General features: G+C 39.0%; 1 protein-coding gene across 1 annotated transcript in view; it reads right to left on the bottom strand.

Annotated features, from left to right (window-relative positions):
- CAP2 (cyclase associated actin cytoskeleton regulatory protein 2) overlaps positions 1-20,705 on the bottom strand; it is a 132,675-nt gene that overhangs the window by 106,208 nt on the left and 5,762 nt on the right. Inside the window, exons 2-3 of the mRNA XM_012753608.2 lie at positions 3,907-4,028; positions 264-364 (exon numbers count right to left, since the gene is read on the bottom strand). Coding sequence (XP_012609062.1) covers positions 264-364; positions 3,907-4,027 — 222 coding nt within the window. The 5' untranslated portion in view covers position 4,028. The remainder of the gene's footprint in view (positions 1-263; positions 365-3,906; positions 4,029-20,705) is intronic.

Below are 20,705 nucleotides of genomic sequence, written 5' to 3'. Positions count from 1 at the left end.
AAGTTCTGTGAGGGCAGGACTTGGTTTACCTTGTTCATCCCTGTACTCCCAGCTTCTAGAACAGTGCTAGGCCATGCTCAACCAGTAGGCATTGCAGGAATGATTAAATGGATGAATGCGTAAAGGAATGTTTTAGCCACCACCTGCCCAGCCAGGGTGAAAATAAATAAATAAATAAAGATGTCGTCACGGCAATAGAGTTGGCAGAGTCTGGGTTGGTCTTTTTGAACCCTCCACAGAGAACAGGGGAGTCAAGTACTCACATGAGTCTCCACATCACCAGCAAGGATCCTACTGTTCTTTAAAAACTCGGCCACCATACCATTCATCAGCTTATCAAAGGCTTCCACGGAGGGGGCCACACCTTTGGAAGAGGAGCGTTTTGTTATTCCCCGGTAGTATAATGAAAAGCTGGGACTGTCTTATCATAAATAATACAGAAGAAGTTTGATATCACCAATGTCATTCTCACTAATTCGTTCACAAAGTCATTCCCTCACTCAATCAATATTTATTAGACACTTCTCAATGTTTTCCTGGTTTTCATCCTCCTACCTATGTAAGGATTTCCTTCCTTCCAAACCCAGGGGTGTAAGTAACACCATCACAGTGTTACAGATGAGAAAATGGAAATGCAAACAGAGCTCATGCCTGGACCAAAGGTGTAGACCAAATAATAGGCAGATCCAAAACCTGAACCTAGTCCATTCACCTAAAGCCAGGGGCCTTTCTTCCACAACGACCTGCCCATATGCTATGACAACCTTAAACATAGTTACCAAGATTACCCAGGAAAATAAAAGGTAATAATGACCACTAGGCAAGGAGGAAAAGAAAGCTGATGTCCCTCATTTTGTTCCTTCTTCACTCCCTAGGGGGAGGGGAGAGGGCCATGGCAGAGTGAAAATGACCACCGAGCCAGTACCTGTTGGGTTTGAAGCCAAATTACTGTGAAAGCTGAAGTGACTACGGCCCAACCGGCATGCTCCACATTTCTTTCTTGCCTTTTAATTAACAGAAAAAAAAATCTAAGTCCCTGATGTCTCTAATTTTGAGAAACATAATATTGACCAATTGAGCACTGCAGGCCATTAAAACCAAAACCCAAACCTAGGATCCTCTTCCTCATATTGTACAAATATATCATCCACGTTCACAAAACTACAGGATAAAGTTTCCCTATTTCTTTTTTTTCCCCCAGGTCCAAAGGATGATGGAAACAGGTATTTACAGCTCTCTGCACCTGCAGTCTAACTTCTGAGCAGGCTGTTGAAGCTGAGTTATCCTAAAGTCCAAAACACAGTGCATATCACCATCTGGAGAGGAAAGGGGCACAAGCCCAAAGGTTCCCTATAGATCCATTTGGAAACAGAAAAACCTATTGGTTGCTATGGAAGAGGCCTGAGGGCTCTCTGCTGACTATTTAAAGTGGTCTGTACAGAGGATGTCTCAGAAGTTTCAGAAATGTGACACAGACCTCTACACAGCAGAAGGTACCATGATAAAAGGGAATATTTTCATTTTCCCTTCATCACTCAGCTCTGCTCATACCTCCTGCGGGCAGATCTGTCTTTCTCCCCAGATTGCATCCTTTGAGCATCCTCTAATCAAAGCATTTGTGGCCCTGCATAGTAATGCATCAAGACCAAAGATTCTGGAGGGTGAGGACTTTACATAATTCATCTTAGATTTCCTTGCACCTAACACAGTGCTTGTCACGTGGCAAAAACGCAAATATATTTCCTTAACTGTTGAGCTGAACTTACCTGATTTTCAGGGGGGAAAAAAACCCATATTATAAAACACATCATAATACCAGTACCATAACAGGGTAGTCCTTTGATCTATACATATTATGTATTTATGATAGATTGCGTTCCTTCTGAAAGTCTCTTTAAAATAAAAAAAAATTTTAACTTTTGTTATAACAATGTCATAATGATGATGTTTATATTTAAGGCAAAAGGCTGTTCTTAAAGATTTATTAAAAACAGAATGTAGAAAATTACCTAAACTTACTAATTAAGAAGAAATGGTTACACGCTGGTAGCACTCCCCAGGTGAAAAAAGGAGAAAAGAATAGAAAAATTTAAAGATTTAAGTAAAATTTAAAAACAAACAAAAAAAAGAAGAAATGGAAATGATGTTTAGTATTAGTAAAATGTTTTCAGGATGGATATCATTCAGACATTTTACTAATTACCCTACTTCATTTCAAGTAAGATAATAAATTTCTGGCTAAGTTGTTTTAGAAAGCTATTGCTTTAATAACTGGTGTGGAATGATTTGTTATGTGAGAACATATTTGTTATTAAACAAATAATTTAATTATATGCCCTCCAATTCTACTTAACCTATTAATTTTCCCAGAAAAATTCTTTTTTTATAAAGAAAATAAATAGAAAGTTCAGTCTAGTACTTCTTTAAATAAGGGAGGTTCAAATTATTGAGGGTGTTTTTTTTTTGTCTTTACTCAACAATACTGTACAATCTCCTGGAAAATGGATTTTACCTTAATTTGTGTATGTATAGGCTTTATATTGGTCAGCAATTCAGAGAATGTCTTTAATCACCTGATGCCAACAGCAGAATGAAGCAAAGTTACTGAAGAGTACGTGAAAATATTTTCTTACAAATAAGGTTTACTGAATCTCATATACCAACTGTATAGTTAACAAAAAGAGGCTTAAAATGAAATCATAGATGTGTCTCAGTTGGTGCGGAAAAAACCTACAGGCTCCTGGCAGCCTTCCTTTAAACAACACCCCCTTTTCAATTCATTCAAAGCATTTTAATTTTCATTATGTTCAGGGGGGAAATAAACCAGCCAGCACATTTGTGCTCACACAGTAATTTTTGTCCCATGGCATGTAATACAAGGCACAGCTCCAAATACGCCTGAAATTCTAGAAGCACCAATGTAGGTCTGTCCTGGTGAAAGCTTTTTCCAGAGCCCCCCACTTCCCCAAGGCTTTTCTCAGCCTCCCCAAAGACTGACAGGATTCAGATGGGTCAGGTAAGGAGGAAATGCACATGTGACAAGAAGAGAGTTACCATATTAAATACAGATCACCTGGTTAAATCTGAATTTCAGATAAGACAATGCATACGTGTTCAGTATAAATGGGTATCTTGCAGTACAGCCCATGCGGTATTTGGGACATAACGTATACCAAAAATAAAACATGTGTTCTTTACCTGAAATTCAAATTTAACTGGGTGTCCTACATTTTTATTTGTTAAACTACATATGTCCTTAGACAAGAAGGAATTAGAAAAATTACTGTAGATAGCTTGGAGAGTTTCCACACACACGATACCCTTTTAAAGAAACATAGCTAACTTTTTATTTTTGATCATATAACTTTTAAAAATCTATCTTTAAATTATGGTATTAGCATATAGTTTTAAAAGCGTAGTTGGTTAGGAACAAAGGTAGAACAAGGTGACAGGGCCCTGTTACATCAATGTCATATTTGGCTAGCCTCCTTCAAAACTGCAGTTCCTAAATTTAATGACTTGTTCTCTCTAAACTTAAAATCTACATCATGATAATTCCTTCCGATTTACATTCTAAATGGGAAGATTAGTTTCTTTTTCGATAATTACGTCAATAATATATTTAGTCATTGAGTGCGGAATAGCAGCAGAAGCACCACGAATAATGACATGTGGCACAAGGATTTATGCTCTCAAGAGGCACAGATATTGGTAATTTTTGTGAATTAAGGGTTGAAAGGTTTTCTTCCTTTCTCTTTTTCAGAGATTGTTTACCTCTGGTTAATGCCATGGTCAACATGTAGAGGAAGGAGTAGGGAAGTTGAAGGAAGTAGACAGAAAAATTTCTTGAGAACTAAATGACTGGAACAAATTCAGACCAAGAATGACAACAGTGTGTGGCCCTACCTCCAATGACACCGTTGACTTCCCCGCAGTCCCCAGGGCGCCTGTGGGACTCTGCAGACAGCACCTCGAGGCGGCTGACGGCTCGCTCCAGTCTTTGCACCAGCTCCTCCATGTCTGCCATTCTAGAAAAGCACAGGCATAAGCGGAGCCCGCGTGAGCACCAGGGAGAACTAGAAAACTAGCACCATGAAACTTAACGGCAGCAAGGAGGAAAATAAAAATCACTCGGAATGGCTTTAATTACCTAATGAGTATTTTTGCACATCAGGACAACACGTGAAATTCAAAAGAACCTAAAACTTGGAACAAAAATAACAGCAAATTATGTGGAGCTTATTTTTTATGCAATTCAGTGATTTTTACAAGCCCAATATGCAATACACAAATATTCACTCCTTTTGCATGGCTCTCCAGTGCCTGCTTGGATGGACGCTTCCTTGTTATAAGACACAATCTATGCACAGCACTTATTTACAAGGCTGAGAGCATATATCTCAAAATTAATATTGCCAACTCTCGTTCTGCTAAATGGTGGCAGCACATTTTAACTATTTCCAATAATTCTTTCTGTTTAAGTATAATTCTCCAGGGGACACTAAACCTTCTAATAATCCTTGTTTACTCAATTACATGAAACCAAACAGCCGAGCTCAGGAGAACTATGAGTTTATGAAACTGCACATCATTGAGCAGGCGATGAGGCTGTCACCTCCAAGAGCTAATTGTTTTCCGCTTCTTGTTCGTTTGTTTCGGTGTTTCTGTTGCCAAATTATTTTAAATGGTAATTATTCTGAATGGTGGGATTTGAATGTATCATGTTAAAAATGGTTATTTTCCTTTTGTAACGCTGGTGGTTATCTATAGGCAAAATTTAGTCTTGAGGCTGGGGTGACTTTTAGAGACGGGGATCTTCAGTGACCCCATACTCTTGGCTGGGATAAATAACGATCGAAACTGACTAAAGGACTGAAAATAAAAATGAGGCGGAGTATCCGTCCTTCCTGCTTCCAAAGAGATAATTAAATGAGTGTGGGTAGGGTCAATGCCTCAAAATTACTGACCTTTGAATTTGCGTGTCATTAAGACAACCTTTGAGGAATGGAACTCAGTCTAATTTGGCCAGGTTCATGAGACCCGCCATAACTCTGGCCATGCCTCATCTTAATCAGTGCCCGGAGTTCTTCTCAACTCTTAAGAACTTTCCAAGCATAGTTCTGAGCGAAAGAGGACCAGCAGGCTTCTGAATCAGAGACGCTCCTGCCCTAGAATATGAGTAAATGTCACTGCTCTCAGATGTGTGAATATCTTATATTTCTGCTGGGCACCAGCCAATGCATTTCTCCTTTGTGTTTTGTATTCCATTCGTTTCGAGCTTAAATACAATGACGATGTGCCACTGCTGTTTTTAAAAAGCAACGTTATACTTATACGCTTATCAAGGTTATGCTTATAGCGTACAGCTCTGTCATTCTGTGTCCGAATGTCAGATGGCCATCAGCTGTGGATGGTGGAGTTCGCTGTCTATTTTGGAAAGTCGTCTCTGCTGAAACTGGCAGCAGTTACTCTTTCAAAATATGGGGCAGTGTTCTCTGCACAGCTGAAATCAGCATCTAATCCTAAGGGGATTCAAAATTAGAAGTTTCTCATCTATTCTTTTCCTCTTCACGTCAGAGCTTTTGCTTCCATTGCAATTGAAGAAAAAAAAAAAAAAGAAAGAAAGAAAGAAGAAATTTAATTGAATCCTTTACGTAATCCTCTTGCAAGGGAACCGGGCATGCTGTAGGTGGGTGAAGGCCATTTGAGAAATGATGAAAGCCCCTCCAATCTTTTAATAGTTGCCCATCTGTTCACAGTTATCTATGCTCCCTGTTACTCAACTTGCCAAATGTTACCGCCATAGACCTAGCCCGCGATAGGAAAAAATGTGTTTGCTTTGTTAGCAAGCTCCCTACCCCCCAACAGAAATGCACCAGCCACCTCCAGCAACTAGCAGATCAAGCTGTGTTGGGAACGCCTGTTACATTTCACACTTAGGACTTCTGTCTCTGACTGTGGCTTAATCAGACTCCCTGACAAGACCCAAACTCACACACTATCTAATAGTGCTCCATATGTTGAAAGACAACAGGAGTTAGCCCATAAACTGCAGGGCTGGGACGACTGGTGTGGAGTGCAGCTGAAAAGTGACTCAGATGTCACTCCATGTAAAATCACCATGAGCAAGACTGAGGTCTCACCTTAGCCTCTAAAGAGGTCAAAATGTAGCTCATGTGAGGAAGCTGGAAAGATGCCTCTGGGTTTAAAATTTTAGAACAGCTTCTAAGAGAGAATGAAGAATACGTATTAAGAATATACCAGGATACATGTTAGCATTCCTAGGGACCCAGCATCCCTGGGTCCAAGATGACCGACTGTGCCCTCTTCTCCCAAAACTCTCTCTCTCTCTCTTCCCACATACACTCTCAGCTACTATTCCGGCTCTCAACAAGGAGGTATGAACAGAGCTGCAGATTCTCCAAATGCCTCCCAGGCAGTCCCATCCGCCTCAGTGTTTCAAAGTGGATTTAGCCAAGTTCTGATAAGGAGGTGGAAGCCAGGAATTAAGAAATAGATTGAGGAAATGCATAGGACAGTCAAAGCAAATATAGATAGCAGGGTCAGGGTAAGGAATGAGCCAGAGCCAGGGGGATGGACAGAGGAATCTGGATCAGGAAGTCAGTAGTGTAGGGGAAAAGGGCAAGGTGGCTGGAAATAACATCTTCTAAGAATCAGATGAGGAGCCAAGAGAATTCTCCAGATTCACCGCTAGAGAATTAAGAGACTGGGTTAGGTGATGCAGTTCAAACTTGGCTCTCCACATTTTCTAGTCATCCTATCTAAGTAGAAGCCAAGTGCAAGGAGAGGTCAGAGGGTACACACAAACACTGGACCGGAGTCTGAGGGTGTGTGGAAAGAAAGACAAAGGGACATCGTATTTCATGACTTTCTCCTTTTAAAGACTTTAGGAAAATATACTTGAGGTTAATCTTAATTCCTCATTCTGTATTAATTTTTGAGTATTCTCTTTTGAGTTTCACTATAATGAGAGGTACACCCCTCCTTGTCTTACTTGGGTTTGCCCCTCACTTTTCCTTTTTTAAAGTTTAATTTTCATTTTTATCAAAGCTGGACATACACAGAATTAAGAGTCGGTAGTTCTCCTATAAAAACAAGGGTTCTTATAAAATCACAACAGTGCCATGCCTGCCACCTTTCACTCTTTGTCTCAAGAGTCAGCCATTTTGAATTATTTTAGCTGTTTCTTTTGGTAATCACCTCCTTATCTCTAAATAACATGCTTCTATCTCTGTGTCTTGTTTTCCTTTAGTGTTATCCATTGGGTTCCCACCAAAAATATGAGGGTTTACTCTTTTTTTTTTTTGCCCAATCTCCACTACCATATACATGCATACTTCCTTTTTTCTCATCCTCTCATTAATGTTATATCACAATTTTTGTTAGATCAATATCCAGTGTTAATACAACTATGACTATTTGCATCTGAGGCATGAGTTATACAAAGATTGTTTTCCATTTTTTGCACTACCTATTTTCCTAAAGTCATTATTTTCATCTTCTCAGTTTCTTATATGCTTAAAATTACTCATCTCCAAACTTCCTCCAGTTGCATTAAGTCTACATTCTATAGGGCCAAACACATCTGGAATTCTATTGGTTCTTTCTTCTCAGAGGTATCTCTTCTGAAGATTTACTCCAATCTACATGATTGCTCTGTAAGCCCGCTGCACATCTATAACCTGGGATCTGCTGTCATCTTTACTCTAGAGATTTTCCTGCCCTCCCCCAATGACCTGTTTCCTGTATGACCTCTTTCCTGGATTTTATGTCTTCCTCTTTCTTGGTGTACTTCCTTCATTGGGAAGACCATCTTCTTCTGAAAAAAAGGTACATGAAAGGTCAACTTTTTGAGACCTTGCAAGTCTGAAAATATCTTTGTTTTGCCCTCACACTTGATTGCTAGTTTAGCTGAGTATAGAATACTAGGCTGGAAAATTTCCTCAGAATTTTAAAGGTGTTGATCCATTGTCTTGTAGTTTCCTAGTTTGCTGTTGAGAAGTCCAAAGCCATTCTGATTCTTGATTCTATGGAGATAGCCTGTTTTTTCTTCCCTGGAGGAAATTTTTAGAACCTTCTTTGCCCCCAATGTTTTGAACATTCATCATGATATGCTTTGTTGTCAATCTGTTTTATTAACAAATGATTTTCAAAAGGTGTGGATAAGAGAGGAAAATGGGCCTTGCATATTGTTTGTCTCTAGGTGAATTTAAAAATCAAGCTTTTTTCCAAATAAATAAGTTCGTTTTCTAAATATTTAAACAGTTTGAAAAATTCAAACTTTACTCCCACATCACATTTCTCCCAGTATTTGCAAATATTTCATACACTTCAGTAAGAACACAGCCAGTCAGTATCCTCTTATATCCTATCTTAGAATAATAAGTATTCTAGAATCAACAAGATATTTTCCTCCCATAAATGTGTACAACTATTATATATTCATAGTACTTAAAAAATTTTAAAAATGTTTAAAAAAGGAAAATATTTTCCTAGGAGAAAAGATGGTTCTCATTGTTTAAAAAGTTTTTTCTCCTAGGTCATCTTATAAAACCCATCCTCAAATACTGTCCAAGTTTATGTCCAATGTCCAATGTTATGCCCATAATACAATGTTTATGCTTGAAGTACTAAGACAGACATAACAATTTCCAGAAAAGGAGAGTTCCACATGCTTTCAAATATTTTATAAGGGCTTAATTGTTTTGGTCATCTTTAACCAGCATAGTACAGAGAGATCCTGGCTTTGCAGGCAGACCTAGATCTGTACTCTCTGGCTCTCACCAGCTGAGAGACTTTGAGAAAAGAGCTTAATTTTGCTTTGCTTCATTTACTACCTATATGTGGGGTTGCTATGAACTATGAAGGTATATAAAGCCTGGAACATGGTCAGTGATAAACATGTTAGCTACTGTTATTAAAACAATCCATCTCATTTTGCTCTCGGTGGGAATAGTTATCATATTTGCATGTTAAGTAGTCATCTAGAAGACCTGGTCAATGCAAATGACTGAGAACTTCAGGTCAGTATACCCTTATTTTTTTTTCTTCTAGCATTTCATTTTCCTCTGTCCATGTATTTATTCCCCCAACGTTCCTCAACGAGGTTTTCTCAAGTCTATGTGTATGTGTGGTTACTATAAAATGAAAATTTTGGTATGTAATTAGTTTTTTAATTACATATTTTCCCTCTAAACATTTTCACAATGACTTGTTTGTTTTTAAATAGCCCTCTGCAAAGGACACAAACACAATCTCTGCACAACCATTTTTGGAAAATAGCATTCCCTGATCCCTCATATTTTCTTCACCCAAACCATCTTATGCTCAGTGGTAAAGGGTTTGCTGAGCCCTTTACTAACTCAATCTAATCAGTTATGAAAGCAGCTTTCATAGCTGCTTTGAACATTGACACTCCATGGCACGGTGTAAATGGTGATAAACCCAGAATAATAGCCTGTTTGTCTGGATTATATATTTAGTATATGTAAGACATATTGCCCAATTAAAATACTTCCTGTGCTTTCTTTTCCTTTAGCACATGTACACCTTGCCTCCCAAAGAGACCGGCTGCAAGCTTTTCACAGGCTGAGGTTGTATCTTATGCTTCTTTGCATCTCCCACTGAGTCCAGCATGGTGCCATATACCTAGAGAAGTCTATAAATACTTTCTGATTGACTAATTAATTAGCTACCATTCACTGCCTGCCCACTCACTGGCACCATCCCAGATCAGGCTGAATGCCAGATTTTCACAGGACAAATTTTCATTTAAAAGAAGATGCAAGATTAGTTTTCCCACTTGGAATCAGAGTGCCTTCCTCCCATGATTTAAAAGAGCACACTTGTTCCTGCTAACATACACCTTTGGGCCATCCACCATTCTTTCTTATTCAGGATTTCAAATTTTTTAAAAAACTCCACACATTGTCCAAAGGGTTTTGTAAATCCCTCATGGCAAGTTCATAAAACAAGCAAGGGAGAATGCTTCTTTGATAATATTTTCATGGTGATAAAAGAGCTGAGTCTTTCAGGTTTCCTGACCGCTAGTTCAGAGTTCTCCTCTCTAGCCAAAACACAGAAATAACTGTGGTCAGAGTTTCTCTTCTGATTCTTTAAGGGAGAGCCAGATCCAAGAGATTCTGAAGATCATGAACCTAACATTAAATAGGATATAGACTTGAAATGACAGAAAATTGGAGACTTTCAAACCTTTTTTCATCGTAAGGCTGAGCAACTGGCTTATATGTCAGCTCTCTGCAAAAAATAAAGTAACAATGGACTAATTTCTCTATAAGTGCACCCAAATTAAAGAATATTGGTTAAACTACCACCAAATTAGACTGTCCTAGATTGTTAAATTCTGTTTACTCAACGACTTTCTTTCCTTTAACAAGAAACTACCAATCACTGGGAGAAGTAATCTGGTAATTCACTATTACTAGCTGGGTAACAGTATGTATAGGAGAAACACACCATCATAGTATTCATTCACTCATTCATTCATTCACTTACTGGTTTATTGAACATGTTTGTTTCATTCATTCATATATTCAGTCCCACTGTCTGCTAGGCACAATGCTCATATCTAAAAACCACGGCTGATTAAAAAAACATTTCCTTCCCAGCTGGAGCATGAGGGGGCTGGAAGCAAACCCTGCTCAGTCAAGCCAGGGAGTCGTTTCACTAAGAGACATATTCATGTTGCCAGGGTGCATGCCGCCTTCGCATCTTTTGCTTACTTTCCTATAGAGTGTTTCTGGAGCCAGCTTTTCACCAAACAGCAAACAAAAGGCACCATTTTCTTTTTACTGCAAAGACGTTTTAAGAGTCTCTGATTTTTGAGATGGCGTAATCAGAATAGGAGAGAACAGAGAATTATATAAGTAAAAGAACACTCTCAATTTTTCATGGAACTGGAAAAAAACATGTATGTCATTTTGGTGAGCCAGTTGATTCCTCTAAAACCTCTAATAATGTCCCACTGCAGAGGAGAAAAGCAAACGCTTCAGTTAGATTTTCAAAAGCATCTCACCCTAGCTCTCTAGTTGTAACTCACCGGGCTCCTGAGAGAACCCAAATGTCACAGGGTCAACTCGCCACGTCCCAATCATGCCCTACCTTAATTCTCTCCTACTCAGGGATCCTGCTGTTTCCACTGCTTCAAGAGTCCTTCCTGGCATTCTTGCTTTCATTCCCCAAATCCCAACTCCTCTAAGAGGTCTTCCAGTATCCCACAAAATAGAAGAAATCCCTCTTGAGAGATCTACTCCCCATCATCTCCACCAAATTCAAGCTGCAGTGCAGAAGGGCAGAATAAACCACCGTGTGCAGAAATTACCTCACCATCCCATTTGCCCTCTGCTGGTACCACTCCTCAGCACCAGCCCTGGTCAGCTTTGTAGTATCGTTATTTCTTCTCTAAATTGAACCTCTAAAGAGAAGAGGCTAGGAATTGTGACTTGATGTAGTGGAAAAAACATTTTGGAGGATCAGAGAACCTAACTTGAGACCCAACCCCTTCAGCTGACAACCCACATGAGTCTGGGCAGATTACTTAACCAGTCTGAGTCTCAGTTTTCCCATTTCCAATAAATACACGAACTCATTCCTTCTTCTTTATTCAGTGACTTAAGAACCTTGTATGAGAACATGTTTTGGGCTGCATTCTGTGCTGTTGGGGCTACACAGATGGAGGTGACACAGATGGTGTCCTCAAGTCACCATGATCTCCTTGAACAGTAGAGAGTTTGGTCACTGGGGACAAGCCAGCCTTTCAGGACATGGGGCCACAGGAACGGGACCACTGTGGCAGAAGGGGGCCCAGTGGGAATGGAGCCCATGGGGGAAGCCCACATATATCCTGATGGCTGGTTCTGTGCCCAGACCTGGGATGGTGGGGTTGAGGGTGAAGTCGTAAGATCATAGACTCTGAATGCTGAGAGAGACCAGGACACACTGGTCCTCTATTCTATTATACTCCTCTATTCTATTACCCCACCATGAAGTGGGAACTCCCTTACTGAACTCCTCAGTAAGAACACTTTGCTGGAAAGCAGCTCCCATCCCTCCCTCCTCCATGGCCCCTTCCAGGTGCCTATGCTGTCAGGGAAGCTCTTTCTTTCCCTATGTCCTCACATTGTCCTTTTGCTCTTGTTTAGGCCATGGAGGAGGTTGAGATCAAAGATTTGCTTCCAGGAGTCCTCCAAGGGCCACACCTTGGCACTGAGAAAAGAAGAGCTATGGAGACCCTGCTGGCCAGGCCGCTACAACCCAGGCAGGGGTTTCTTGGACCTTTTGTCCCTCCATCAAGTAAATGTATTGCTCCCCTTGTATCCAGAATATACAAAGAACTTATACAACTCAATAATAAGACAAATATGTTAATTTAAAAATGGGCAAAATGAGCAGCTGAATTCAATTTTCTAGGATTTTATTGAGAATTTTTGCATCTATATTCATAATGGATATTGTTCTGTAGTTTTCTTTTTTTGTGGAGTCCTTTCCTGGCTTTGGTATCAGGGTGATGTTGGCTTCATAAAATGTGCTGGGGAGGGTTCCTTCATTCTCGATGTTGTAGAATAATTTCTGCAGGATAACTGGGTATCTACCCAAAGGGAAAAAAAGACATTCTATAAAAAAGACATCTGCACTAGAATGCTTATAGCAGCACAATTCACAATTGCAGAGATGTGGAAACAACCCAAGTGTCCATTAATACATGAGTAGATTAATGTGGTATATCTATACCTGGGAGTACTATTCAGCCACAAAAATAATGGTGATCTAGCACCTCTTATATTACCCTGGATACAGCTTTAGCCCATCCTACTAAGTGAAGTATCACAAGAATGGAAAAACAAGCACCACATGTACTCACCATCAAATTGGTATTAATAGATCAATATTTATGTGCACCTAAGGGAAGTAAAATTCATAGGGTGTAGAGCAGGTGGTAGGGGATGAGGGGATGGGTAAATTCCCACCTAACAGATGCAGGGCACGCTGTCTGCGGGGCACATGTGTACCTCTGACTCAGGTGGTACAAAAGCAATTTATGTAACCAAAGCACTTGTATCCCGATAATACTCTGAAATAGAAAAAAAAAAAAAAGGAAAAAAAAGAAAAGAAGCAGGAAATAAATAAATAAATAAATAAATAAATAAATAAATAAAAATGGGCAAATATCTAAAGAGAAATTTTCCCAGAGAAGATAGACAAATGGCAAGTAGCACATGTAAAGATGCTCAAGAACACTAGTTATTATTAGGGAAATGCAAATCAAAATTCCAACAAGATACCGCTTCACACATACCAGGATGGCTACAACCAAAAAGATAATAAAAAGCGCTGGTGAGAAAATGGAGAAACTGGAACCCTCATACATTGCTGCAGAGAATGGAAAGTGATACAGTTGCTTAAAACTGTTCAGAAGTTTCTTCAAAAGTTAAGTACATATTTGCCTTATGAACCAGCCATTTCAATTCTAGGTAACTACTCAAGAGAAATGAAAACATACGTTCACACAAGGACTTGTACACAAATGTCATAGCAGCATCATTTGTAATAGCCAAAAATGGAAACAACCCAAATGTCCATAAACTGATAAATGGATAAGCAAAATATGGCATATGGACATGACAGTATTCAAGCTATAAAAATGGAATGAAATACTAATACATGCTACAAAGCAGATGAACCTCAAAAATATTATGCTAAGTAAAGGACACAGAAGCCCATATATTGTATGATTCCATTTATATGAATCCAGAAAAAACTAATTTATAGAGATAGAAAGTAGATTAGGGGTTCTGTAGGGCCAATTTTAAGAAAGGCCAATTTTAGAGCATGTAAGATTATAGCTCAAAAAAATCTTTAAAAAACAAATGAAAAAGTATTGTGCCTCTTTACAGAGTTAAAACCAGTTAAACCTGAGTAACTTTGCTGCTCTCATCTGCCACCCAGTCACAGGTGACAGTTAAACTTAACCTGGGGCTGTTCCGTGGGCCACACCCCTTGCTCCTCGAACTAGTTGTAGCAGGGGCCACAGCAGGTGGGAGAAGAGAGCAGTGGTCCTCACTACTCCTTCTCTTGTGCATCCAAATCACTAAACCAGAAGTGGAACTTCTAAAATGCAGATTCCTGGGCCACACTCTCATCAATACTGGTTCGGTTTTTCTAGGTATTCCCAGGATTCTGCATTTTTAAGAAGCAAGAACTTCAGAGTGCAAGGATCCACACATGGAGAATTACTAGAACAGAGGCGTGCCAGAATGCCGTGGGAGCTTGTGAGAATGAAGGCTCAAAAAGGTGGGGACTCAACTATGAAAGTTAAGCTAGGAACTAAACTGAACTTCGAAGGATAAGAGGGTATTATTTCAGAAGAAGAAAGAAAGTAAAGGCATTCCAGCGCCTGTGCCTCTCATGTGCAAAGACATGGAGGCATTAGCAGCCAGTAGATATTTACTGAACATTCACTATGTGCCAGTGGCCACTTAGCAAAGCATGAGAAACAAGGGATTGAAGGGTAGTTATTAATAGAAAGGGTGGAACAGAGAGTTGAAAGGAGATTTGAGGCAATACTTAGAAGGTGACAGTGGATCAAAGACCTGAGAGATATTTAGATTGGGCAAGATGTGGGAACAGATTGAATGGATGAAGGGAAGGGGAGAAGCTAGGGTGTCTTAGATGTCCTGCTTCAGGGTAGGATGGTGCCAACCAAAACACAGATGGGGAGTGGAGGTGTATGGGGAAGAGGAGGAGTTGAGGGTCAGAGGTTCTGAGTATGAATGCCTGCATGATATGATAGTTAGATGACAGTTGGCAGCTGCAAGGAGAAACCTGAAGCTCAAGGGACTTCTGGAAGGGAGTTATAAGTACTACCTACCCAATAATAATACTTACCTAGGATTCTTGGGAAGATGAAAGGAGACAATGAAATGAACTTTACGAACTATAAAGTGATGCCCAAGTGTCATTATTATAATTTCCCTCTGAATGCTCACTCCACAGCACTCATCATTGCCATCTGTACCCAGTGAGTACTCAATCCATGCATTACTATGACCAGTGATACTATCCTCTTCTATCCTCCAAATGCACTGACCATAACATCTCACATGCCATGCTTCTAAAACCATGCTACAAAACAAACAAACTGCAAAAACTCTGTCGACTGAAGGCATGAAAGGGGATATCATTTTATATGGTCAGTTATTTCTCACAACATGACTAGAAATAGCCTACTTTATTAAATTCAGTGTTAAGAATGCCATGTCTCTTTAGAATAATGAGTGCTATGGTTTGGTCTGTTTGACCCATCCAAACCTCATGTTGGAATCTGATCCCCAGTGTTGGAGGTGGGGCCAAATGGGAGCTGTCTGGGTCATGGGAGGGGATCCCTCATGAATGGCGTGGTGCAGTCTTCAAGGTAACAAGTGAGTTCTCACTCTATTAGTTCCCTTTAGAGCTTGTTGTTAAAAAAGACTGGCACCTTCCTCCCCCTTGCTTCCTCTCTTGCTGTGTGATCTCTGCACACACTGACTCCCCTTCTCCTTCCACCACGAGTGAAAGCAGCCTGAAGCTCTCACCAGAAGCAGATGTCAGCTCTGTGTTTCTTGCACAGCCTGCAGAGCCAAGAGCTGAATGAACCTCTTTTCTTTATAAATTTCGCACTTTCACAAATTCCTCTATAGCAACATAAACAGACTAAGACAATGAGTAATAGTTTGCTGAAATGCCTTCTAATCTCAGAATGCACTAGCATTCATTATAAGATTTACATACAATTGAATAACAGATCCGGCAGATGTCTTAAAAGAAAAGGAAAAAAGGAAAACCCTAAGGATCAGTTATTAAGTGTTGAGCCAATTTTACGCATAGAAATTACCAGCAAGTGCAAACGCAACCATTTGATGTGAAAAAGCCAGGTGATCGATTTGGCCCAAGCATTCTCCTCCAACCCCTTTCCGCATCTTCATGTTTCTCCAGCCTCCTGGATTTACTTTCATACTTGACTTCGATTTATTACTTTAACACAATCACAGTTTTCAACTTGTGCTTTAGATCGCCAAAAGACTACTTGTTCTTCCTTTCTACTCTCTGGAAGTAGGAGCCCAAAGTCAAAGCAAAAACAGAGAAAGAGGGTAAAGCAGAAAGAAAAAAAATGGTAGGTATGGGAGAAACAGAGAGAAAAAAGGAAATAAAAGAGAGCTTCAGAAAGAGGAGGGGGTGACCAAGGATGGTTAAGAAGGAAGAATTCCAATCCAACCTATCTCTAAACTGCACTCAGAGCACAAAAATCATCTACAGGACTCCAAAAGATAAAGCAGTAGCAGGTGAATTGAGGTGATGAATCAAAACTTGAACAAGATTCTGGGTTTTTTCTCCTCTTTTTTTTTTTTCTCTAGGGTTGACCTGAGGTCAGAATTGTGCAGGGGAGCAGGCAGAAAACACTCCAAGAAAACACCCTCTTCTTGGCCAGACGACCTGGAAAAGGGGCCCCTGCAAATAGGAGAGTGTGGGGAATGTCCAGGTTTTATGTTTTGTTTGCATTTTTCTTTTCCAAGGGTGGCCACAGGCAAGAACTGTGTGGCAGAACAGTGAGCAGCAGCACAGGCAGCTTAAAGTTTCTCCAAGAGAAACCTGGTCTTATTGACAGAAAAGTAGGGAAACAGAGGGCCCTCATGGTCCAAAGAGTGTGGGGAGAATCCCTGCTATTTTTTTCTTTCACTGCTTTGCCCTGAGGATGGCTCCAGTCTTGGGGAACTATACTGCAGCTGCATAAGCTGCTAAAACTTCAAGAGAAATCCAATCATTTTGGTCAAAACAATGTAAAAAAAAAAGAGGTCTTAAGAGCAGGAAAGTATGGGAAGAATCCCAGAGAGGAGAGAACTGAAGAAGAGGACACCCTGATTCTGTGTATGACTCAGTGCACGTCCCTGAGCTGTGTATATGTGGGATGGTCCCAAAGCCTTTGAGAATTGAACTATGACAGAAACCACTGCTCAAGTCCCAGACTAACACCTAAATAGGACATACATGGGACTCAAAGCAGCATAGCAAAGGTTTAGAAAATCGAACTAATGTTAGGACCACTACCCACAACATACAAAACAGAACTGTGTAGATTGTCTGGTAAAACAAAAAAAAAGTCAGTATTTTCCAAAGGACCCAGAGTCTAACAATGTAATACTCAAAATGTCCAGAATTCAATTCAAAGATATTAGACATGCAAGGGACCAGGAAAATGTGATGAACTCTCAAGAGAAAAGGCAATCAACAAATGCCACCCCCAGGATGACACAGATGTTGAAATTACCAGACAGATTTATAGGAGTTATTTTAACTACACTCTAAGACATGAAGATAAACACTCTTGAAATGAATGGAACAACGGGAGTTCACAGTGGAGACTTACAGAAACCATAAGAAAGAAACAAGTAAAAATTCTAGAACTTAAAAATACAGTAACTGAAATCAAAAGTGCACAATAGCAGAATGAAAATGACAAGAGTGAAGTGTCTATTAACTTGATGATTCAGATATCCAATCTGAAAAACAGAGAGAAAAACGTAGGAAAAAAGTGAACAAAGCCCGAGAGGCCTATCACACAATACTAGGTCTAATATTAGTGCCACTGGAGTCAAAGAAGAGGATAAAGAGATTGAGGTAAAAAAAATTTTTTAATAGATTATGATTAAATTCTTCCAAACTTGGTAAAAACCATACATTTACATATCCAAATGAATTAGTTACCCCTCATCCCAGTTTTACTTTCCACAATTTCAGTTACCTGTGGTCAACCATGGTTCAAATCCAGGTGAGTACAGTACAATAAGATATTTTTAGAGACAGAGATAGAGAGACCATATTCACATAACCTTTACTATAGTATATTGCTATAATGTTTTAGTTTATTATCAGTTATTGTTGTTAATCTCTTAATGTGCCTAATTTATAAATAAAACTTTGTCAGGGGTATGTATGTATAGGAAAAAAACATAGTATATATAGGGTTCTGTACTATGGTTTCAGGCATCCACTGGGGGTCTTGGAATATATGCCCCATTGATAAGGGGAGACTACTGTAGTGCTATCTGTCCGGATATCACACACACACACACACACACACACACACACACACACTGACATAATAACTTACAGTGAGTGCCTCCATTCACTGTGGAGGCACTGAGTGCCTTCACTTTATTCATCTTTGTCTCTCCATGGAGAGACAAAGATGAATAAAGTGAAGCTATAACTGCCTAAAAAGAAATAAAATGTGATAGGCTATTATCCCTTATGAGAGGTGTCACATATTTCATGACCTATTAATTCTTAAATTTCTTCCCTAAATCCCCTAGAACAAGGAGTTACTAGAACTACGTCTATCAATAAATCAGTTCATTTACCAATACTAAACCAGAAACAGTTTGCCACATTACTGACCCTTGATTTTTGATCAGAAAACAAGAGAAGGATGAGCTACAAAAGGAGTTTTCAAATTTTTTGCTTGCACGTAGCCTAAAAGAATTTTGTAAACGCCTTTCACACATTTCAGACTAAGATATATAACCTTTCACCAAAATGTGAATAGTTGCAAAGAATGTAACTTCCAACACCCTGTAAATATTGACATATAAAACTATTTTATCATTTGTTAAAGTATGTCTGATGAAATTCATCATTATTCATTTTAAAAGAATTACAAGAATAGTCACAAATTTTGCATAATTCCATTTTCTCCTTGAGCTTGTATTTTCATTTTTCTTGCCCTACAGAAGTTTATCCTAATTTTATGCATTTTATGCCTTAATATCTTTTACTCATTAACCTATTATACTTTTTTGCATCAAAACTATCCATTTAAATAAAAATTGTAATTCAATAATCAAAATATTTTAAGAAAAATCTCTTCTAATGTTGTCACTATTAATGCAACTTATCAACACAAATATTAAAAATTTTGACCAATAAATACAAAATGTAAATAAAAAGCAATTTTTCGTTAGAAATCACTCTGTTTTGATCATTTTTATTTTTAATTATTTTATGCATGTATGGATGAGTATACTTAGTATTAAAATGAATCAAAGCTGAGCATCAATTTGATTCTCATTTTTACTTTTTATCAGTGTAATGCTGGGAAATATAAATGAGGAGATGAGAATGGGTGGAATTTTGTTATAGAAATACCACTCAATTCTGTGGACTCCTTCTGAGTTATATGCTAAACATCACAGGGTGATGAAATATCACAAATTAATAATTACTGTCTATAGGCATGCAAATAAATTTATCCTGCGCAGGTTCAATTGACTTCCCTCTCCCACTATGGAAGAAGCCAGTTTTAAACCGATTAAGCAAATTCATTCCAGCATTCCTATAAATGGTCTTTTTCGAACTAACTGCAAGACCTTTCTGGTTTTCTCATTTTAAAAATAAGTTTAAAAATGTACATTTTGTATTTGTATGAGAGTCATGATTTCATCCTCTTTTAAAGCTTATCCTTTACCATAAATTTACAATTTGATTAGATTGGCATTCAGTTTTTTTCGTGGTTGTTTTTTTAAAGAAAGATTTAGAAAATACATAACTTGCAAAAGGGTTTATATATCCAGGCATTAGAATCATTCACTTTCTCACTCCTGAAACTAAACTGATATTCTGAAATGTCCCTCTTTTTGCCCTCCCCAGCCCCTAGATTTTTACATCCTTAGGCAAAGCAATTTAAGAAAATGGGTTACACGTAGACCTGTTAATAAAATGGATAAGTTAAATGGATTAGACATAGGGGAAAGGTGATTCTAGAAAAGCAGATGGCAGAGCGAACCTGTCTACATTACAGGCCCACTCTCCAGAACATTAGTCTTAGGAAAAATGGCATGTGGACGATGAAGATTTGGACATTTATTTTCTCAAAACACCTGTGCACAGGTACTTTTGGGAAGTCTTCGTGTATAGTAAAAATGTACACAGTGTGAAGACTTCTGAACTAAAGTAAGAAGTATAAAAGTGAGTTCCACCCCTAACTCTACACTATCTAAAGACTCATTGCATTAACGAGCCTCTGTTTAAAGTTTCCAATTACTGGAGAACTTTAATTAGATAATCATCCATCTTTCATTCAGAAGAGACAGTAAAAATCCTAAAGAAGAGAGAGGCCATTCTGAGGCAGGACAGAAGGGGGATGGAAGGTTGTCCATTGCAGGAACTTCGAATGGACAGAGGGAAGACAGTACTAAGTAAATGGAGGAGAAATGGAAATGAAGGAGGAATCAAAACTTAAACTTTAAAAAAAATTGCCTAAATACTTGTAGACCTGCATTGTAACCCCCAAAATCTCCAGCCAGCGTCTAGCATGACTTCTGAGATAAAGACTATCTGCATTTAGGCTACCTAATGCCAACCAACCAATTAGATGGACTTTTCCATCAACCTAACTCATTGGGCCAGATATTTGGTCTTCCTGCCACTGGAGAGAGGTGAGTAGAAGTCCCAGTATGGTATTCATTATATGGAAAGATCACTCTTACACCACACTGAGCCCTCACCCACACACTCTCGGCAACACAGAGGCTACTGTTTCAGTCTGTTCATGCTGCTATAACAAAATACCATAGACTGGAGGGCTTATAAACAACAGAAATTTATTTCTCATGGTTCTGGACACTGGGAAGTCC

This window comes from Microcebus murinus, chromosome 15 (genome assembly GCF_040939455.1).
Source record: "Microcebus murinus isolate Inina chromosome 15, M.murinus_Inina_mat1.0, whole genome shotgun sequence".
Lineage (NCBI taxonomy): Eukaryota > Metazoa > Chordata > Mammalia > Primates > Cheirogaleidae > Microcebus > Microcebus murinus.
Note: the sequence above shows the minus strand (reverse complement) of the source record. Positions and strands in the feature narration are given on the sequence as shown.